General features: G+C 38.0%; 2 protein-coding genes across 6 annotated transcripts in view; both read right to left on the reverse strand.

Annotated features, from left to right (window-relative positions):
- Positions 1 to 454: 454 nt before the first annotated feature.
- soat2 (sterol O-acyltransferase 2) lies at positions 455 to 14378 on the reverse strand. Of its 2 annotated transcripts, XR_003462409.1 has the most exons (17): positions 13795 to 14378; positions 11464 to 11587; positions 11130 to 11188; positions 10893 to 11032; positions 10711 to 10764; positions 10067 to 10174; positions 9055 to 9337; positions 7476 to 7551; positions 6599 to 6683; positions 6000 to 6045; positions 5557 to 5686; positions 5002 to 5099; positions 3574 to 3672; positions 3232 to 3367; positions 2664 to 2809; positions 1274 to 1408; positions 458 to 914 (listed from the first exon to the last, which is right to left on the reverse strand). XR_003462409.1 is itself a non-coding variant. In XM_027278814.1 (16 exons), exons 2-16 carry the CDS (start codon positions 11540 to 11542, stop codon positions 1361 to 1363), a joined length of 1587 nt encoding a protein of 528 aa, XP_027134615.1. In that variant the 5' UTR covers positions 11543 to 11587; positions 13795 to 14377; the 3' UTR covers positions 455 to 1360. The 2 variants fall into 2 exon arrangements, 1 of the variants encoding a protein (XP_027134615.1); XM_027278814.1 differs by having other exon boundaries at positions 455 to 1408; positions 13795 to 14377.
- A 2329-nt stretch (positions 14379 to 16707) lies between these two features.
- The window catches only part of kif5ab (kinesin family member 5A, b), a 61272-nt gene continuing 54661 nt past the window's right edge, over positions 16708 to 23318 (reverse strand). For 2 of the 4 annotated variants that reach the window (XM_027279845.1, XM_027279844.1), the window contains 3 exons: positions 22121 to 22148; positions 21534 to 21594; positions 16708 to 19967 (listed from right to left, as the gene is read on the reverse strand). In XM_027279845.1, coding sequence (XP_027135646.1) covers positions 19872 to 19967; positions 21534 to 21594; positions 22121 to 22148 — 185 coding nt within the window. In that variant the 3' untranslated portion in view covers positions 16708 to 19871. Of the gene's footprint in view, positions 19968 to 21533; positions 21647 to 22120; positions 22149 to 23318 lie in introns of all 4 variants that reach the window. The other 2 variants (XM_027279847.1, XM_027279846.1) reach the window with 2 other exon arrangements.

Consider the following 23318-nt stretch of genomic DNA (forward strand, 5'->3'; position numbering starts at 1 on the left):
AATGGATCAGCCCTAGTGACAAACCCACAGATAATTATAACCTGACTGCAGTTTTTATTTCAGCTCTACAGAGCATTTTCACGTCTTGGAAATATGGCCACCAACCTTACTGTTTTGATTCCCTTTCACCTACTTTGTTTCTAGCCACAGCTGTTTTCAGCAAAAAAACTACTGTGTGCTACGTGCCCAGCACCAAACAGACAGAGAAAGATGGTGACCAGCTATTTATCCACATGTATTAGATTTATAATTGTCAGATTGCCAGAAACAAAAATCCAGATGAATTACATTGTTGTTCCATTTCTGCTGGATGTGCAACAGTTCACAAAAACAACATTATATGATAATTTATGTCTCATGCTTTTCGTGAGGGTACATCAAGTGATTTGTTTTTTTAGTTCTTCAGATTTCCGTTCCATCCTTTTGTATTCATCCAGCAAAGATGTCATTTCAATTTTTCAGCAGTGTGGAGAAGAAGGAGAAGGCGGCTCATTAATGGCTGACATGGAGAACTGCATCCATCATATAAAATATGTGACAACCCGTTTCAAGTATAAGTTAAAAGAAAGCTAGAGATAAAAAAAAAAAAGTCATAATGTCACGTTTATAAAATACAAGAGATTTTATTTTTAAGCATAACTGTCAAACATAGACATAAATATATTGAACTGTACCACTTCCTCTGAAACTGTGCTGTGCCTCTCTGAGCTCCTATGGTATTACTGTATATCAGTTTACAAAGCATTACATCACTAATGCAAACACTGCACTGACGTTAATCCTCTTCTTCCTGTATGACTTCAGAGGGACGTAGCAGGCAGACAAACACAGGCTTTGTAGCTGACTGATAAGACGCTGTGCTGCCTGTCATTGGTTGGTTAACGTACCTGCTTCTCCCAACCAATCGCTGCCAGCTAAACATCAAGCAAGGCAAGAAGAAGAATACATGAATGCAAATGAGCTCTTGAGAATTTATCACAGCATTTAAATACGTTTAATAGTTCAAAGAATTACATTCAGATGAAGAAATTAACATCTACTGTACACACATCCAGAGCAACTTGCTTGGTAAAAAAAAAAAGAGTTTTACACAGCCTGAATTATTAAACATTATTTAATACTGTCAGTACAAATAAAAAGTTCAAATAAATCAGAGGTGATGGATTGGTGATGTATGGATATCATCACACATGAGTAGCAACATAAAGTGACAGTCACACTGTGACTCAAAGAAATCTTTACACACTAAAAACAGAAAATCAAATATATTTACAATTTAAGTTACTTGTTCTGTGCTTTGTTTTTTAGTCCATCGTGATTATCAGCCCTCCATCTTTCCATCATTTACCCGACCAGCTGTTCATCTGCAGGACCATGAGCGAGGTGTCACCAACTCCAGGAAACTATTCTGTTAAAAAAGAATAAAATCATTTGTATAATAGAAATATTTATTCAGTCCTCCTCCCCCTGCTTCTACTAACATATGTTTAATCCCTTTATACATCGTATCTGTATGATTTAACATCCATTTATTATCACTTTATTATCTCATTTTACAGGTGTCACTTCTATTTTTAGACAGTAGTTATCTGTGTTAAGCCATTGTGTGTGTGATTGATGCCTCTGGCTTAAGACGATGCCTCGGCTGGGGATACGCAGAGACAGCGGTGCAGGAGTCCATAGAAGAATAAGTATGTTATGTACATCTGTGCCCATCTGTCATGGAAATCCTTCACATCTGTGTCTCGATGAAATGCTCGGGGTTGGACATGGGCTTTTTAAGGGTTAAATACATATCAGGTTTTTACAAATGTCTGTTACTCAGCACTTGGCTCTTTATATGTGTGGGTGTGTTATTTCTTTGCATTCTACATGTATGCATGTAGCCTGTGTGGTAACAGATGCTCATGAATGATTGGAGATAAGAACAGATGACGCTTTGTCATCTGGTCTTAACTCCAGGATGATGAAACAGCGAGTTAAGTTAGATTGATGTCTGACGTCTAACGACAAAAGTACTCGAGTACTGGTCATGTAATGTACTTATGTAGTATCGACACAGTTCTGTTCTAGTCTTTTAGTATAGTCATGTTATTTGCATTTCAAATTTATTCACCTGTTTACCATTTTATTATCTCAGAAACTGGAGTCTTAAGTTTAGTGTATGATGATATTGTAGTGTCATAAACTACAAAAAAAAACTGCAGTAATTCCTCACAGGTGCAATCATGCATCTTTTCATGTCTATTTAAAGGATATGTTCTTGAAGTTTTTCAGCCATGCAGCTTCTCACAAGCTTGTTCAAGCCTTCAGCCATCATTAGAAATCTCTCAGGAGAATTTCAGAATATAGTTATGCACACACGTCTTAAACATAAATAAATGAACACAAATATCACTTTCTGTCAGGTTTTATTGGTTTTATTTCAGTCAAATCGCTGCTCTTGTCACAGATATAGCCAAGAAAACAAAAGTTTAATGAAACCTGACAGAAAGCGTGATTTCTTGACCCACTTTTTTGTTGCTATAATGATATCTGTCTTGTCAGCAAGCCTGCAAGGAGGCTCCAACAGAATCAGCAGGTCTGGTATCACAAAAAGTTCCAAAAGACTGAAATCACGTATCAGATGTGTATTAGCAGTACGCATGTTGTGGAGTACATACCTCTGTCCGAGGACAGTGTATCTGGGCGTACCACTCCTGGCAGTACAGACACACCTGGACACCCTGACCGAGGAAGAGACACGCCCACATGATGACGTTGAACACAGGACTCTGTCGCTTGTCATTCAGGGTAAAGTTGAACACCACTAAGAGAGGATTACATGTTTTTTTTGAGGGCCTATCTGTAGTTAAATAGTAACAGTGTATTTGTGTTTTTTCACAGATGTGTGAGGCCACTAACAAGGACATGGACAAACAGTAAGAGCATGTGAAACATTTTTTTCTACTACTTGACTTTTCTACTACTTGAGTCCCAGAGAAAAAGGACAAGTGAACTTTCTGTAAATATAATGAGAGCAACTGATTTTAACTCTAAAGGCTTAAACAAACACAAAGTTGACATTCACAGACTTTTTAACAAGCTACATGGATTCAGGGACAGTGTTTTAATGAGGCAAATTTTTAAACAAATTCTTTTTAGCAGCCTGGTCAGATCGCTGTGCTGGATACCAATAATTTTCTGTTTATATCACTGTAAGGATCCCTGAATAATGACTATAACTCTTACCTCCAAAAACAGCAAAGAGGCAGAACATGACAGGATAGAAAAAGCCAAAGCCCATGGACAAGGCGTACTCGTGGACGACAGCAGAGACGATGAACACGGAGAGCATGGCAGCTGTTCGGAATTTCCTTTTTGACAGCTGTGAGGATCAGGGAAAGAAACGAGAGGGTTTGGATCAAAGTGCAGGGGTCAGGCTGGTTCAGTGGGGAATTTGTGTCACTGGAATTACAGGAAGAGTGTTAAACTACTATCCACACTTCATCATGTCACATGCTGCTGTGGGAATACAGGCAAACCCAAGTGTTGTTGTTTAATTTTTTTTATTTATTTGCCGTATCTGCTCACCCAGAGGAAGTCTCTGTATCCATAGTAAAACAGCCAATCATGAACCACCACGTTCCAGGTACGGTAATAGTTGGTGAAAGATGTAGAGTTCCACCAGTCCTGGAAAATCAACACAGGGAGTAAAATCAGTGTGTGGATCAAAATAAAAACATAATAGAAAAATATAATCTTTTTAAAGTGAAACCTGTGAGAGTCAAACCTGTATGATCTCTGATATTAAATGAAATATGGCCTTTAGTTTAGCGTTGTCGGCAACAGTACTTCAACATACTGGATAAGTAAACTGGTTGGACTTAGATGTAGAGGTAGTGTTTTGAAGATCCCATCTGCTGTATATGTATTTGTTTGTAATGCAGAAGAATAACAAGCACAGTAGTTCCAGTTCGCGCCTTCCTCTTGGTTATTGGATCTGATAGTTGCACATACTTAGATCAATAAAACACTATCATAGATATAGTGCACTTAAAGCAGGTTTCAAGGAAATTGTGTGGCCACATTATCATCACAGACGAATAAATATACAGCCAGTAAGAACTTCTAACTTTAACACTGGGCACTGCTGACTTTGCCTTTAGGAAAACATTTGCTTTCTTTATGAAATTAAAATGAGAAGATTGATACCACTGTCTGCCTCTGTGTATGGAGCTGCAGCCTGGAGGTTAAATTAGCTTAGTGTCACACAAAGACTGGAAGCAGGGGGAAATAACTCTACTAGCTCTCTCCGAAGTTCAAATAAAAGCTCAGTAATGAACATGTAACATACTGTTTGTAAAAACAACATTTTGGGGGGGGGTTTAGTGGAGGTTACAGTATGTGCTGTAATTTTCTGCTATTTGTTGATATGCAAGAGTTTATCATTTAGCTTTGCCTCATTTTAATTTCAGGTTGCTATGTCCTGCTCTTCATAAAATCACAAATTGCAATTTTTACATTGTGGTTTTTGTACATGGTTTTAGATACAAGCTTTCGAGGTGCTGGCAGGCTGATTTGACCGAGACATGAAAGTGATATCAACATATTATGCCTTTAAAAGCACTATTTAAACAAAGGTGAACATGGTGATAACATATAGCAACTTTATCTTAATTTCAGTAAAGCTCTTTCCCACACCCACCGCCAAGTTAGAACTAGTCCTCCTCATTACTATTTCTGCCAATTTTAAACAAATCTTCAGACGTGCAGGGACAGATCAGTCAAAGCAGTGAGTCACATGAGCACAACATGATTTTATCTGTTGTTTAAGAATAAACTGTATCAGCAGAATATAATGGATGGAAAAGTTGAACTGTTTTGGGCTCATCAGGCCACTTGACTGTAATTTCACTTGTCATTAATCAAATGTTTTTCCCATCTGGAAAATCATGCATATCTGAAAATAATGTGTTCACTGGAGAGATGATGCCACATAGAATAAACCTTACTACACACCTTGTAAAACATTCTGTCAGCAAAACGCAGCAGCTCCCCGAAGAGGTTGAGCCAGCAGTGCAGGAAGGCAAAGAAACACAGCAGAAGGAGCATTATACCTGAAACAGACAGACAGACAGACAGACAGAGAGACAGACAGACAGAGAGACAGGGAAGGGGTACGAGGAACACTTTTATTCTGGGCATTGCTCCCATGTTTCTCATAAGAACTGTAACTTGACACTGGTGCTCTTATATCAGCACTTACTCAAAAAGCTATTCACTTAAAGAGAGTAATAAACGCACTGGTCTTTGATACCTGTATCTGATTGCATAATAGCATCTTTAATCTTATCACAGACTTGAAAACACAAGAGACTAACACAAGAGTAATTTCCTCTATTACCATATTAAATTATTTATTAACTAGTGCACAGATAAGAGACAATATGAGCAGAAGTGATGTTACAGATGGAGTCACAGATGAACTTTAATTTTTTTTGTCCTACACATCACTTCCTCCTAATGTCGCTTGATTACACAAAACAAGCTCCGTGAGAGTAGAAAATATAGTACCTGGTAATATTGAGTTGAACACAGCCAGAACCATTGTTCGTTTACTAAAAGGCTGGTGGGCTTCATGTCTGAAGACGGGCACACAAAGGCGGACCAGAATGAAGTAGCCATAAAAGAGGCATCCCAATATCTGCAAATTGAGCATTAAAATATAAAAAAAAAGCAATAATGGGACTTGGGAATCAGCCATAGAGAACTTGAAATAGTGGTGTGATCTAAGATCTCAAAGATTCAAGCTATTAATTGCCTGTAGTTTATGACTGCTTCACTTTATCACACGATATGCAAGTGGTTTGATCAGCTTCTAGGTCAGACGCTTTTTAGGTCAGTAACCCCACATAGGCCTTTTTATTACTTTGTTACGTAGTCGCACTAAAGGGAGATAAGTGTAAAATGAAAATGAACTTTCAACAGAACAAATAAAGGAAAGAGCTTCGTCTTACCATACCGAGCGTGACGGCAACATACTTCCATCTTATGTGGGAATTCCTGAGAAGAACACACAGTCAGTTATCTGCAAATGCATACATTGAACTATGCACAGTGTGTATTTACATATGTTGTGTAAGCTGATAGTATGGTTTCCTTACAGGATGATCTATGATGTGAAATGATCTGTGCACTCAGTGTGACCTTTTTTAGAGCAAACTTCCTAGTAGGATGAGCACAGGTGTTACTAATAATGTTAACAATGGCTCTGTGTTCAAGTGTCCCAGTAAACCATGACAGTGTGCTAGTGAGGCATGATCCAGTCTGACTTAATACTTAATAATTGCATTTAACTGAATTCTCCAATGGAACATGCCGTGCACTATTTCTGCTGAATAAATGAATATTTTTTTATTTGTTGAGACAGATTTGGAGGGATTTGGAGCTGCAATAAATGCAAAATGCTACTACTTTTCTTCAAATTCCAGCATTTTGCTCATTTGTGACAAGTAGATATGACATCTACTCTGTCACATGTCACTCACATTACTAGATATCATTAATCAAAATAAGAAAAATATGCGATCCAAATTAAATAGACAACATGTCTTACCGAGGATATGATTCCCTGTAGATGAGTGTGGGACAGAACAGGAAGTACAGATAGCTGGACAGTGTTGGGAATCTTGGACTTTCTCCTGAAAAACAAACACAATTCAGGAAGCATGAATATCAAAGTGGATAGATCCGGTTTTGGTTCCCAAAATAAGTCAATGAAAATAGCTTTGAATGAAAATTATTTAAGGTCTGTGGTTCAGACATAAGTTGTTTTATTATTGTGGCATAATACCAGTTGTTAATGGTCCCATTTCTAAAGCTTTACTGTGCCTTAATGGAGACCTGCAAACAAATGGCTGTATTTAAAATTAACTGACAGTGAGTTTATCACGAAATCGTTAAGCCGTTATATCTAATTGTCTGCATTTAAGCCTCTAAGGTCTTACTGAGTTATTAGCTGTACTTTAGTCGAGGTTCAACTTTTTACTAATGACGTTAAAAATAGTAAAACAGAGCTGTTCATTTAACGGAACTGTACAAGAAACAAGGAACTTTTTTAGTTCCTTTTCAGTTTCATTAGAAAAACACAGGCAAACAATAGCATGAAATGGAGATTTATATAAACCATTTTGTGTATTTTGACTTGTTTATTCAAGCCTACACAGATTTGTGAGGTATTTTACAGCAGTAAGTAAGTAAGTATCTACATTTGTTACTACCAGCCTACAGTCAAAGGAGACATGTTATTTCAGCATATTTGTTGTATGTGGGTGTGTTCATTGTTAGTTTTAACTTCAGCATGAATCATTAGGTGTTAAACCTGCTGAGATTTGTTTTAGTCATTTTTCTTTGTTGTCTGGGAATGTCACTGTGAGTAATTATCCCTCCTGAGGAGTAAAAACACCTGACATCAATACAATACGGCACAGTACCTTCCTTTGGTGTATTCTTCATAACAGCAGGAGCAGTTTCTCTTATGAATGAGTAGCTTTTCATCAGGAGTCGAATCTGAGGAAAATTGATACAGTCAGTATGTGAAGTATCAGCTTCTACACTGTCTGTCTTTATTACATCAAATGACAAGAAGTGGCCTCAATCTCACGTTGGTGTGTTTGTACATGTTGACTCACTGATGAAATATTGAATTGCTCTCCTGCTTCTGAACGTTATCAGGAGGAATTCAACAAAAGGGAAGGGTATAGCACGACAGGACAGTCAAAGCACAAGTGGAGAACTGTCATAAACTGTAGTTCACTTTAACATGATGTGTCATCAGTCTGTATACAGCAGACAGCAGGGAACCCACCTATACATATATATCTATATATATATGCAGTTTATAAATGGGATGGGCAGCAGCAGAATTACAAGACTGACTGGACCCAGGTCAGATGAGGAAGAAGACCCTGTTTCCCAAAATCATCTAAGCACTGGAATTATCTCATCAGTCGAATGGATAGCACTGGGGGGGCTTGTTTACTAAAGAGGATGAGGAGGTATTACAGTATGGGTCTGTGATGTTCAAGCCTTGGCTACACTGAGATCTACTCTCTCTTTTGGTGTCCTTCCAGCTGGAAGTCTCCCATCTCTGGCCAGCAGGCTGTTTTTATTACAATGTTTCTGCTGATGGTTGCATTTATAATGTGGACTACCAGTGAATATAATGTTATCTACAGAACAGGATGCTTCTAGCACAGGTCATTCATAACAACACTTTTTTATGCTTGGAATTTATTCTATTAGATTTTATTCTCACATTGAAATAAAAACTTGAGTCATACTGCAGGAGTTTCGAAAGAATGCTTTTCACAATTGATGCAGCGCTGTTCTGTGTCATTGACTTCTTAATGCATCATTGTTTGGCTACCAGTTGACTTGTACAAGTGTACAATGTGGCTTTTACAATCTTTCATGTTAACTCCCTCCAGCATCCAAACATCCTCCTTGCAGTATGTGATTTAAGCTTGTTATTGCTGTCTTGCTGAGCACAGGTGTTAAGGGGGATTAGCTCTACCAGGCGGAGTTGGGGAATTTGAAATGCTACATGAACAGCAGCAACGGCCGCAAGTAGCAGTCCTCAACGGTATTGTTCTCAGGTGAGTGGTGTGGCAGCAGGCATGCAGCAAAAGAGTAAGCAGAGCAGTGATGGATTGAGCTCTCTGCCATGATTGAAAGGGTGCGCTGAATTGTTGCAGTGACAAGCCTGAACACATCTATATTAAGGAAGTGAAATTAAAAGGTGTTGCTGAAAGTGTCACAGCATGAACTGTGAACACATAACAAAAACATTATTCATAGGGAATCCTTGAATTTAAGTTTAATAAATTCAGTGCGCTCTCTCTCTCTCTTCCTCTCTCTCTCTCTCTCTCTCATTTCTGTACTGCATTTTCTCATTTTCCTACATACTGTATTAGTAAGGCTCTAACAAGGATGGCATTTTCACTCAGTAACGCCTGAGGTAATAAACAACAAACATATGCAGGAATAAAATACTTAATCCTTAGCACTCACCTGTTCCAGTATCACAATGAACCGTGAGGCTGGTGGCAGCTGGTAGTGTACAACCACATAGATGGGGAAGTGTCCCAGTACATATGTCTGCACTGCAGCCAGGACCAGGCCCGTGCTGAGAGATATCCCCAACTTAGAGGGGAAGGTGTGATACAAAGATCCCCAAAACACCAGGGTGTAGTAGGGAACAAGCAGGGTGTAGGCAAACATCACAGTCCAGGCCCAGGTGACAGTCCCCAGCTTCCCAAAGGCGAAAAACAACAAGTCGAACTCCAAGACCAACCTGAGATTTCAAATAAATGTCAAATTGTAAGCATTTCATTAAGACAATGGGAAACATATTATTAAAAAATAAACTGTAAAGCTAAAATCAGGACATTTAGGTCCCATAGGGGTCTGTTTTTAGCTTTAAACAGGGTTTTAAATAACCATTTTAATACCATTAAAGCATGACTGGAATTATAAATGGCGGGCAGAGTTAAATCAACTGAATGTTTCCCCACATTATTTTCACCCATATGAAAAGACCCCTCTGGCAATAACAATAATGTATTTAAAATACCCTCTCACTGTAGCAATGTCAAAGGATTTATTTAATTTAACAAAACAATTTATCTCTTTTTATTTCCTCAATATACCCATATTCAAATCAAAGTTAATTAAGGATGTATGTATTGAATAATGTGTGCAGGGTGAACACTTGCCTGCTGGTACTTTCTTTTAGTGAGAAACATAAGAATTAAAGTCACATCTTAAACTCCAAATCATTACCGGGCTCCCGAAAGCAACAGCAGAGATATTTTCAGAGGGATTGATTATTCTATCTTTCTGCTGCCAGATGAGTATTGGGGCAGGGAGAGACAGAGGGAGGGACCGAATAAGGACAAAAAACAGATAAGAAGTGAGTACGAAGTTTTTAAAGGCCTTCGGGTAATTAGATTTTGTTCATGGAGTTTGAGATGTGGCAGTGTCGTAAACATAGGGCGCCACCACACACACATGTCACACTGACCTGCCCTGGTCAATGTAGTCGACAGCCAGTGTGCTCATGCAGAAGATGAGGAGTACGGCTATGAACATGTGGTAGATGGTCCTGATATGGTTGATCTCAAACAGTTCACTGGTGAAGAGGAGGCAACACAAAGAAACTGAAAAAAACACTCACATGATACACACAAACCATGAGAAAACATGAGATTATCTGAATGGTGTCTGTGTTTGTACAACTTCTTACAGTCATATGCCCTCATGAGGAAAGTATATAAAGTTGTTTACAGTTCCTTAATATACAATCTGACTTTGATTAAACAACTTTACAAGATAAATCTGAATTACAATAAAAACAAAACATAAAACAAAACCATGATAAAGGCAAGATAAAAAAATGTCTGGCACAGTAGATTGGAGAAGATTTGTAAAACACCACTTTGATAATGAAGTCATTTTATTAAGCAAAAACACCAACAACGTTTGCTGTTTTTCTTGTCCTGTCTTATGTAATTGTAAAATCTGATATCTTTTAGACAAAACTATTTTATAGACCAAACAATTGATCAGGAAAATAATTAGCAGATTTATCAATGATCATTGAAATTCACACTGGTCATCACATGTTCACATTCTGTAAGTTAGAAACAGACAATCTTTGATACTTACTCCAACAGTGATTGCCTGGTCATAAAAACTTTGCCGTCATCCATTCTCTGAGATCTAAAACAAATGCCACAGAGAAGCAAACACAAACATTTTACTGCTGTTAATGAGGGCATAAACATGTCTTCCACATCAATAAGGAATTATATATGTGCTAGTAAAAGTTGTCCCTTCCTCCTCTTCACCTGGATGAGGGTTTTTTGTTAGTTTTTCCATTAACTGTTGGCTGGAGTTGGGTAAAAGGCTGGACAGACTCAGTCAGAGCTTTGTCGAGTATATCACTGAGCTGATCCTGGACCTGCTCCAGGACTTTCACCTTCACATTCTGCAGACAGGATAAAATGTTTGCTTTAGCCCTCAGTTTATAGCCTTCAAGAACAAGTTGCATCGTATCACCTCACAGCCTCTTAGCTTTGAGTTACCTGTGCATGTTTCTGCCACTGTCTTAGATCTTCTTCTTGTAGACAATTATTGCCTCTGTCTATCAAGAGAAAAAACATAAATAAGATTATCAACCAGTACAAAATATTGTACATATCACATCTGAATATATATATATATATATATATATTTTTTTTTTATCACCTTGGCAAAACAAAGACTGCATATAATTATATTATATGTATTCCTGTATTTAAGTAATAAAAGATAAAATATGCAACCTCCAACAAAGCAACACAGTAGAACACAATACAACACAGTAACAGATTCAGATTTTCTATAACAGATGAGTCTATCAGTTTATTTTGACTGTACCAGGATTGGAGACCTCATCTGACTCAGGGGTCCTGACATTTCTGTGACATAGTCCCTTAGGTTGCTCTGCCGTCGTCATGGTTACCGCTGGAGCACGCCACGACAGACTATCAGGTGGATAATCCTGTGCATATCAAAGTTGGAGGTTAGTCTCACAGACACTGTCTTGCTTCCCTGAAGAAGCAAATTATGGAAGTGAAATGCTAATAAGACCTGCATTGATTGAAACCGCCTTGTTTGTGTTTGCCCCCATCTAGCCTGTTGTTTGTTGGTCCGTTATGGATGTAAGAAGCATAAAAGCCCTAAACTTAACTCTGGATCAATTCTACTAGATCACTTAAAGCAGGTGTTTTACCCTCTGTGGATTGAGACTCTGCCGATAATGGATGATGAGTTTTCATCACCTTGAAGTACTGTGACATCTCTGGACGTACTGTAGCTGCAACATGCTCAAAACTTTCAACTTTCAACCCAAGGAGGAGCAAAAGTTTTTGTGATTTACTATGAATGTACCCTTTGTTGAAGTTTTAAATGATACACTGAGAGACTAAACGAGGTTACAGTCCCATTGCTGGCAGGTTGCCTCATGCCAAAAAGCATTATTATTCCTGATGAGTCTTCAAGGAGGTGAGCTTACTCATGTGAATCCCAAACTGATAAAGTGCACAAGCGCCTGGTCTGAATGCAGAAACATATAGTTGAAGATACTTCTGGGTCTTTGAACTGAAGTTACCTACAGTGCTTTTCCATAACAAGAGGGTTATCACCAGTCAGCGTATCTGAAGCTACACAATGTAAACAAATGATAAAACTGTCCTCTATGAAAGTTCACACACTATAGATAAGAATACACACAAGACTGAAGAACGCATTGTGTTCAGGGGTAAAAGACACAGAGTAACCTTAATTTCTAATCTGTGCTGTTTGATGACTCTTCAGGAGGAATGTCAATATAGGTATATACAGATTATACATTACATTGGAAAATGAGATGGCAGATAAGGAGCCGAAGAAAAACATGTTTTTGAGTAGATCAGCCTGTACTGTTTGCATGTTTGGGGTGAGCTGAGGTTGAATGATCTTGCATCTTACAAACTTGCAGCCTGTATAACGTTCCTCTTATAAACAGCTTTAAAGAATCCGTGTATATGATTTAGTGTCATCTATTCAATTCAATTTTATTTATATAGCATCTAATCATAACAGAAGTTGTCTCATGACACATAGAGCAGGTCTAGACTGTATTTTTTCATCATATTATTTACAGAGACCCAACAATGGTCACCATGACCAAACACATTGCCAAGGAAAAAATTCCTCTCCAAAACCTCCATCTCACAGTCAGTCCATTGCTGTTCCAGGAAGGAGAGACTGTGGTGGGTGTTAAACATGTGAGGAACGTAACAGGCCATATCTAGAGCCAGTGTTTAGTTTGTCCATTCTGGGCTACTGTAGAAACATGACAGACTCTGTGGAAGAGGACCTGCAGTGTCTGTAGATATAGTTGGTATAGGTAACAAAAACATAATGATTCTTATTTTCAGGTGATTATACACTCATGGAAACATAATTATGCATATTATATTCAATATCTGTCATATTCTGTAAATCTGGATCAGATCAGAAAATAAAAGTTTTGATCTAAACAGGAATTAAGTACGAATCAACTCATTTCAAGAACAGTAATAAGTAATAACTCTGAATGAATTTCAATTCATCTTGAAAAACATAATGCCAATGTCATCACATCGCATCATCAGGCGGCTTTGGGTCAGAAGATCAGTTTGACCTCCAGTCTGTGCATCAAAGTTTCCTTTGGCAAGATACTGAACCCAAAATTGCTCCCGAAGACTGTGCCATCGGTGTGTGAATGATGAGCAATTGGCACCTTGCATGGTAGCCATTGCAGTCTGTGTATAAATGTGTGCGAATGGGTGAATGAGACATGTAGCGTAAAAGCGATTTAAGTGGTCAGAAGACTAGAAAGGCGCTATATGAGTACAGTCCATTTATCATCACCCAGCAGGTTTCTCATGAGTTGTTTTGAAACTTGGATTTCTGTTTTTCTCCATTTTCTCTTTGCTAAAAGTTTCCAGTTTTCTAAGACTAAAGTTCACAAACAATAACCGATTAAATCACAACTTCCCTTCAGAATAAATTTAAAACCTAGTCATTTTTTTTGCTTCCTGTATGTAAAAGATATTTCATCTGTCACAGAGTCATTCTTCAAGCTGCAACTTGTACAAAGCTCATCATAAAGGTGACAGATGTCAGATACAGATGTGTCAGGCAGACGTGACATCCATGAAACATCGTCTTATTTATACTCACACAGTCTTCTAGCCTCAGGCTCAGTCAGCAGTCCACAGAGGTGAGAGGCACAGCTTCAATCGATGAGTCCCACTGAAAGAGACTTGCTGAAGTGTTTTTAAGCAAGTGTGTGTCACAGTTCTTGTGATCTCTGTCCCCTCCTTTACTCAGCTGCTATTTTGCACTTTGCCCTTTTTGGCTCATGGGCAGGACAGGTCTTCGGCTGTCCAACTCCCCCCCCCTTCACCTCCTCTGCTGGATGTATGAGGTCATGCAGCAGAACGGTGGAGTTTGTCTAATCAGCGATGTGTGACTGCTCTTGCGAAATGTATTCAGAGCATGTATTGATGTATTGGCTATTGATTTTTAAGCAATTTCTCCTCTGCACAGCTGAAAATATGTGCGTGTGCTCAGTTTTTCAGGTCAACGGTTTTCTACAACTACTAATTCAAAGGCAAAGTCAAGATTAAAACATAAAATCTAACAAATTTCGTGTTTGACCTTCACTGTGCCGAATAATGTTTGTACAAAGTTTGACACATTTCTAAATGAGGAATGTTTTTCTGTAACTTAAATCTATCTTTAACATGTACATAAGAGATGATTTTAATACATCACAGTTAGTGTGACATGGAAACTTGAAACCTCCAGTGCACAGTAAATTCTTTAAAATTGAAATAAATGTATTCATAAACTTGTTTCTAAAGCTTTGCTGTATAATATCGGGCTAATGAGAAAATAATGAAGCTGCTTTTTCATAACAGCAGTATTCAGTACTTATAAAGCAACAGCTAAAGGAAGACCAGTCTTGCATGACATAATGAAACTAGATGAGCACAATAATGGCAAAGGTCATTTTACTCTGTGACCAGATACAGGTAATATGGCAAATCGGCAAAGAAACAGGCTGTACAATCAGTTTGTTTTGGGTTTAGTTCAAGCGTTTAACTTGGACAGAAAGTTGGAACAAAGTAAATATAGTTTTGGTTTATACAGAACATTTCTGTTTAAAGAATTATTTCTTTACAGCATGTGATGTGTTCAAGTTCAATATCAACATCAATCTTTGTCATGTGCACAAAAACTGTATTAAGTTTCCCAATCATGCGATTGATTTAGAAAATGAAAACCACAGCAGAAAGCAAAGCTAAAGATAAACAAATCCACCTCTCTGCTAGCTTATGTCAGAGGCTGACGGAGAGTACGCCCCGTCTGGGGCCTGGGCTGCCCTACTTATTGATTTGTTTTGGTTCAATGTCACTGTCAGACTGTTGGCTTGTGTGTTCTCTTTAAAATAATAAGCCCATAAATTACTATCATCTCACACAGATGTGTAGTTTTTCCACAAATACTGAATACTCGGAACAGGCTCTAAAGGCTCCATCAAGAGTCAATGTAACATTATCAAATCTAGTGTTGTTGCTGTTGATTTGATTCATATGTGTTTTTCTGTGACTGTAGGGAAGGGATGTCAAACTCCTTTTAGTTTATGGACCACTACTGTACAACCCAATATGAGCTCAAACGAGCCGGACTAGTAAAACCATTTTGCATAAGAACACCTTCAATCTTTTCCCTTTTCACAATTAATGATCCAACCATTTGTAAAACATGATAAACATCAAAAATATGTCTCGGTTTTTGTCATTACATGTGCATTACAACTTACAGACAAAATGTTCAGTCACATGAATTGTGGAACTGAATATACTACTTTTATGAAGAAATGGAATAAATGACTTCTCTCCTGCAATAGTCACCCAAAGTCCAGCGGGCCAGTCCTGGCCCTGGGGCCATATGTTTAACACCCTTGCTGTAAAGGATAATATGTTTTATTTTATAAACAAGCTGAACCCTCCCCAACATTAGTACTAATGACTATCTTAAGTCCATATAATTTTGGCAAACCTAACGTGACATAAATTTCTCATAAATAAATTGTATTTTGAATCTTTTATTTTATTATAACATAGAAGTGTTAGTATCTGTTTAATGTGCCTTGCTTAAAGGTAAACATCTCATATAATTAGAGTAGCAGAGTAATAACAAGACAGTGTAATAATGATATGTACACATGATCATCTTTATTAGAAGGAGTTTCATGAGATAACAGTACTGTTTCTCAGCAGCTACAGAAGAGAGTACTGCATGCACTAAATCACACGTATAAACAAACAAACCAACACACAAATGTACAAACACACAGACATTTCGCCTTTTTTTTTTTTTAAACCACCCTAACATTCTTGTCATAGTTTGATTTCTGCATATTTTGGCTACAGTATCACATAGTATTCACCTTTCCAGAATATTTTCATTTTGGTTATAATTACTGTAAGACAAACAGAACAATAAGACTGAAAATAAATTGCACACTCAATCATTCAAACACTTACAGCTCAGTATAGTACCATAGTGCACGGTCAGGAGAATTGTTTTCTTCGTGGTTTTCATTGATCGACAAAAAAAAAAGGCCATTCACATTCAACTCCTGGTTTTTATAGGTTATGTAAACACACTGAACTTCAATGATAAATGTAAAGTTTCTCAAGTTCAATGACCTGAACAACTGCAGTATTCAGTGTAAAGAGGAGGAAATATAAAAAATAAAAAATGTGAAAAAGTGATTCATGTTTTTCAGGTAAGCCTCAATAGAATGAGAAGAGAGAGCCTTCTGATAACGCTTTAGATTACAGCTCAATTTACAATGTAATAATTAAGTATATACGGGGTATCAATAAAATACCCACTGGGTAACCATGTGGGATCAATATGGGGAAGTATGTTAGAGTAATAAGAGGGTCACAACTTTGTGTTAAAGAGGGGAAATGGGGCAACAGAGCAATGAACCAAGTTATGGCATCATTTATTTTAAAAATGATGATATATTTCCAAACACTTTTTATTTATTTGGGGAAATTTCACTGTAAAATAAATAAATAAATATAGAGTACTTATTATTAATAATAAGGTGTGTAATATATGTAGCTGAGAAAACAAAATATTGGGCTAAACCTTGGTCTACCTTACAGCTGTACCTGATGTTAGAGGAGCCAGATACACTGGTTGTAAACTCGTTTTCAGGTGTGTACACTTTGAAAGTCTATATATTATGTTCACGTTATGTTATGTCATGTTATGTAGTTTGGCACCTTCTCTTTTCATAGCTACATATATGCTCATCCTGTTGGTTCCCTGTCTGTGAGCTGTAAATATTTAACATGTTCATTAAAAAAGTATTTATTTCTACATCCCTTCTAAACATAAATATGTAACCCCCTCATGTACTTCTTTCCTTATGCTTATCGAGTAAATATCTCAACTGGTACCCCACATGTATCAAATACTTACATTGGAATTTGCAGGATGAAATCAAAAGCTTTACTGCTTTGTTTTGTTAAAAAGAGACTTTAAGACTCTCCTCAGAAGATACAGCTCCTGTGCTCTCCCAAAATACACACATGTGAACACACACACGTACAGTCACCCTCCATCATCCTGACTGGCTGATCAGGAGGTCAACAGACACAGCTTGAAGGGCAGCACGGAGTGACTGACTGTCAGTGTGTATAGACAGACAGATAATCAACTTATCTACTTAGACTGCACAAAAGTAATACAGGATGTGATGTATCTGTATTTTGGGGTCAAAGGTCACCTCGTTGGCTGATGAGGCTCTATATCTAAGTGTGTGTCAGAGAGATAACACGAGGACGTATCAGCTCTTGATAACCTAAAGTAACCCTGGGTTTACTGCATGTCAACATCTGAACATACAGAAAAGATCTTCTTTAAACATCTCACTGCAGTATACATACAGTAAGCTCTGATGGAGACATATACGAGGGGTTACTGGGGGTTATCGAGAGCTGATACAGCCCTGCAAGATCCTCTTTAAATGACTCACTACAATCAGGGCTTTGGTCCCAATCAGAGTTGGTTCTTAAAGAGCCGTGGGATTAGTCATCTCTTGAACAAATTCATATTGGAACACGTGCACACATTTTCATTCAATGACAAACAGGGGAAATCCAATTCATTTTGCAGTGTAACAAACACTGTCAGCATGATGTATTTCCACATAAATGCAAACACCTGACATTCAACAACTGCTATAAATTAAGAATAAATAGCAAATGAATAACATTTTAAATAGAGCAAATGATAATATATATATTTCTTTTAAAGTAGAACTAGCAGTATAAAAATAGTTGCTACACAAATCTTTTTTTTTTCTTTTTTTTCACTCAGCCATGCTTTTGGTTGACATGACAATGACTGAATCTCACAGGCGATCCCTGACAGGCAGCTTCTGAAGGGATCATTTACAGCTTCAAAGTCTCTCTACGACTGACAAACAAGCAGGAATCATGTGTTTTAGACTTCTTTTCATATTCAGATGAAGTTGTTTTCAGACCAGTTAAAACCGGTGCAGTCAGGCTTTACCCACTGAATGTCTGAGTGTTTTATTTTAAACAATTCTCTAACCAACTTCTTCATTTAGCGTGACAGTTCCTCTGGCTCTTTGCTCTTCCTGACAGTGCCTCTGAGCCAGAGCCATCTGAAGCGTTAAGATTTAAAAGATTGTGTGATCTAAAAATGGCAAGACGTGGCTACTCTATGTGAATAGAGGGTTTATTTGGTTCATTATTCCTTTATTATTATCATTCATTAGTCATTACATATTGTACTGTATATGTAAACTTAATTTACCTTTCATTTAATTTGAGTAAGAAAGGACAAATTATGTCTAAATTGAGGTTTACTGCAGGTGTTCACGTGAATTTTAATTTAGTGTGTGTTGATCTAGCTACGTGACAGAAGCAGCCTACATGAAACAAAACATTATTGTTACTATGACTACTGACACGGTTGCTAAAACTTACAAAAACAAACTATAATTAGCCTGATTCATGATTTCAGTTGGAATTCAAAACACACTTCCAATATTTCTCTGGTCATAATCTATATTCTTCATAATATGGACAATAAAGAAAAGACAAAAAACATAAACTGATCCTGCTAACAAGGATTGTACATAAACAGGAAGTATGGTATCTAAAGCCTGATGTATAGAGTAGCTTATTCCTCTGTGCCTCCATTGTTTCCAGTGGGTGTCATATTTCTTCATTACAGTGAATATGGGCACTGTGGTTTATTTCCAGTCGATCCCAAATGCACCATCTCGCTGCTGTAAAGACTCGCCAGAGTATCAAATGCGTATTGATCCACATCTGAAAATAGTCTCCAATAAATGCGCTATTTACTATTTTTTTTCTGTAAGGTTTGCCAAAACCTGCAGCGCCCAGTTGTTTTAGGAAATTACTAAGCCTCTTTAAAGAAATGAAACCATATATTCAAGGACTGATTTACATCTTCAGTTGACTTGAGGCTGAGAGCCACGGGCAGTCTAAGCAAGTTAGCAAATACTGAGACAGAGCCTTGCTGGTTTCTGTCTTTTCACAAAATCTGTTGACAATAACACAATTATTGAATAATGCCAGCCTTATCCTGTAAACACGATTATTTTTTAATACTGAATTCCCCATTAATGTTGACTTGTGCTCCTTCTGCACTGGTGTTCAGAAACATTTCATGAAAATGTTGCCTCACTAACTCTCTTCCTCTCTCTTGTATATTCCGAGAAAAGCTGCAAAAATCATGCAAATTCATAAGTATAAATATTAGTAAAATTAGCTCGAGGTTTACATTCTTTTCATGTTGTTTAACACAGTTTAACTTGGAGTTTTCGGATCCATACACACGTTTAATAATAATAAAGATCTTAAAGATTGAACGTACTGGTTTTATGTCCACTGGGATTCCCTCACTGAGACATACAGCACACCCTAGTGGTTACCTAAAACACTGTATCTTCTCTTCCCCATCTTTCTATTAGTGGTCCCTTTGTTTTTCAAGTCGTGGGGGAAGCCTGGGTGTGCAGCAATATGTGTGAAAGCTGCCAGGTCAGGAACTTGAGATGCCATGGATCCTACTGATACCCACATATATCCGACATCATTGCACAGGAAGGAGAAGGGTTGAAAAGGGAGCAAGCAGGGGGCAAGAAAAGGGACACAGGATAGATAGAGGTCTGTTTACAGGAGGTCAGGATGGGAGAGGAAAGAAGGGCTGGGTGAACAGTGATCAGCTGCATGCAGATTTACAGAGAAGATCCCAGAAAAAACATCTGCCTGGAGAGAGACACACACAGAAAAAGAAAGTAAGGGTGACAGTCTGATACATTTGAGAGAAACAGGTAGAGCGAACAGAAGAGGCAGCTGCCAGTGAGTCATGCTAACATTGCCAGGAGGAAGGCGTCTCAAGTCATTATATTTCCGGTGTCTTCACTCAGTTACTTTTGTGTGTTTGAGAATTGCATGGAGCACTGCGGGGCCAGATTTAAACTTCACAGGATGTAAAATTCACCACCATCGCACAAAACTTATATTTACTCAGCAGAAGATTTCATGCAGGCTTATAGAGCTCAAAACCTACATTTCATCAAGTATTTCATATAGCACTAAAAAGTGTTATACAGCGTTTTAACACATCACATCACTTTACTAGTTTACCTAAAGTAGAAGACAACCATGGTCTGAATTCAATTACAGCACTAGTTCTGCAAATGAGGTCGATGTCCTGGTGGTATTGGAATTATTAACTTAAATACATGAAAAAGGCAACCAAGTAAATATTGTGGCAGTAAAAGTAATGAGATGAAGTAAAAAGCCAGAGCTGGTGATTATGTAAACCACATTTCTCATATGAGTTTATAATGTATAACCTTTAACCCTGCAGATGTGAGACAGATGGTGTTTGTTTGCTATTTTTGTGCAAAGTCTTTCACAGTGCAGTCAGTGAGTGTAGGTATTTTTAGCATGGGAGGTCCCAGAAAAAAAAAAAAAAAAAAAAGATTAAATATTCAGTCCCTTCACCAGCTGGCAGCGTTTCTGCTGTAAACTCCACACAGCACCCAGGAGCTGACACAGCGTAGCCTCTAAAGTCAAAGTGATGCTTCATAAGACAGGGTCAGCTCCCAACCCAATATATCTTATTTTATTTGAATGTGCCGTAGGTGAATTAATTACTGGAAAAGTTACTATTCCAAAAGCACAGTAATGTGACACTTGTGACACTTGCATTAGCATATAAAAGAGCTGCACCTTTATCTGCACCTTTATCTGCACACTGCAAGCAACAACTGTGTGTGAGATGTGTGAGTGCTTTTAATTGAATATGCTTTGAGAAACTGGCTCATGGTTCAAACGGTTAACATTCACATGGATTTCAATTACGTCAGTTCATGTATGTCACTGACATTTAAGGTTATCAACAGGAGTGTTTTTATTTATGTATTTTTAAAGCATCCTATGCGATTTTTATTGACAAAAGTTTCAGAATCACTGCCATGTGAACTCATATCTGAAGTCATAATGTTTAATTCAACTGTTCAAAAGCTTTTAGGCTGTCATAACATTAAGTTATTTCTGAATATAAGTAAATACATTCAGTAGAAATAGAACCAAATCAAACTAAAATGGAGAAAAGCTGCTCATGTAGCTTCAAGGCTTCTGATTCTCCATCTATCAGTCAGGGGAATTTTTTCAGACGCTCTGTCAAACCTATTACTGATATGCTCAGTGGTGTAAGGCTTTGGTTGCTTAGTAACTTTTTGAGATTTGTACGTTCATGGACTCATTTTCCACCTCTGATTCATGAACCTGTCTTCTGCAGATGTGTTTTGTCTGTGCTCTTACCTGCTCAGGACTATTAGCTGGCTGAAGCCTCGGGCTGCAGGCTGTAGAGTTTGGCTGGGTCCTGATTGTCATAGATGTCAGTTCTGGACACAGAATTCACATTCAGACACATGCTAACCAACACACACCAGAATCAAAGGTGGTGGTCGCAGCATCGTCAACAGATTCATCACCAGCAGCAGCAGCAGCAGCAGCAGGAGGAGGTGCAGGAGCAGTGGCAGTGGCAGCAGCAAGGGGGCAGTGATGGAGCAGAGAGACACAGCAGTGAAGGGAAGCAAGTCAGTAACGTTACAGTAATTAGTCTTAAGGCAAAGGGAGGATCAGTGCATGCAAGGGAAATGTAGCAGTGCCATACTTCAACATGTTCTTTACCCATTACCGATTATTATCAAATGTATGAGAGGTATTAGAGAGTTAAATGAGAGTTAAAGACATCTGATTATCTTCTTTAAAAGTTAATATTTAAGGAACTTCAGTCAGGTGTTAGAGGTCTCGACTGGACACTGACCACGTGGAAGCATAGAGTAAGTGACAAACAGCAGCAGGTGTTTTGCAGTAACGCTGTGCAGACGGTGCACCCGTCTTACCTGTTGTCATTGATATCTGTGGTGTTTCCTGTGGACAGAAAGAGGTGCATAAGGATGCAGGCTGGTGCACAGTGAGAGGGTTGGTGGTGTGTAAAATAGGGAATAAGTGTGTTTGTCACAGACACATATGCCTTTAACTGAAACAGCCCAAAGCCATTGGAGATAGATGACTTTGGAACAAGCAGCTGCATAATGTGTTGGTTCTGAGACGCATAAATAGAATGAATAGGGTGTTTGTCAGTGCTTTTGAAACATCCCTTGTGTGCATTTTACTGATCTGGTGACCCAATCAGCCAAGCAGAGACACAAAAGGAGCACTTTTTTTCTTTTTTTTTGAAGTTTAGACAACTAAAACTATGTGATTCAGTTATGTTAAGTTATCCGCCACCTCCCCCTGAAGAGCTTTCACAAAGATATAACATAAACATATGTAATTTCACGCTGTTTAAACAAAAGTCCTGACTGCCAGAGGTTGCTTGTCAGGAAAATGTAAAAACTAGTAATTTCATACTGTTTGAAGAAATTACAAATTCTGCCATTTTTCTGATGAGGACAGGCTTTATTTCTCTATTAGGATACCACTAGTACAGCTAACAATAGGAGCTTCCTTGCATAAAAGGACAAGGACAATTGTTCTTACAGGTTGATAGAGCTGCAATTCTACACAGCATTTATATGGAAAATGGGACCTTTAGGCTGGCTCTTTTCATTTGTTCGTGGATCAAAGTTTCATTTTGTGGAGGCCAATTAACTGCATTCATTTTTCAGGTGTTTTAAAGAAGAGTGCTATGTTATAAAAAACTTCTACTAGGTGCTACTCTATTAAGCCTTAGAGGTCTGTGCTTTCCTATACCCTGACAGTGATTAATCTCACAAAACTGACTATTGACTTGTTTGTTTATGTAACAAAAACATTTTGACACCCTGAAATAACATAGAAGTTTCAGCTCTTTCTGCATCTCCAGCCCACGTGCATTTATTCATTGTTATTCACGCAAGACAGTTTACTTCAGTTTGATGAGATGGATATTATCGAGGGACCTCATGCTCGACTGGATTATAAGGCTGCTCAGTTTAATCTCTTTAAAAGAAAGCGGTGACAGTTAATAAATAAAAATCTTATCCTAACAGGAACTGTCAAGGCTACAACTGACTCAACAGACTAAAACTACTGCAAATACCAACAGATCTGGGTTAC

This window comes from Larimichthys crocea, chromosome VI (assembly GCF_000972845.2).
Source record: "Larimichthys crocea isolate SSNF chromosome VI, L_crocea_2.0, whole genome shotgun sequence".
NCBI classification, from domain to species: Eukaryota; Metazoa; Chordata; class Actinopteri; family Sciaenidae; genus Larimichthys; species Larimichthys crocea.

Bases quoted from the DNA above. Each gene is read 5' to 3' on its own strand.
- soat2 (XM_027278814.1), bottom strand. From the start codon at position 11,542: ATGACGACGGCAGAGCAACCTAAGGGACTATGTCACAGAAATGTCAGG. The intron at 7,552-9,054 runs GTGAGTGCTAAG...AATTTTCCTCAG, and splicing joins TCATTGTGATACTGGAACAG to ATTCGACTCCTGATGAAAAG. The intron at 2,810-3,231 runs GTAAGAGTTATA...ATCCTCTCTTAG, and splicing joins CCTCTTTGCTGTTTTTGGAG to TGGTGTTCAACTTTACCCTG.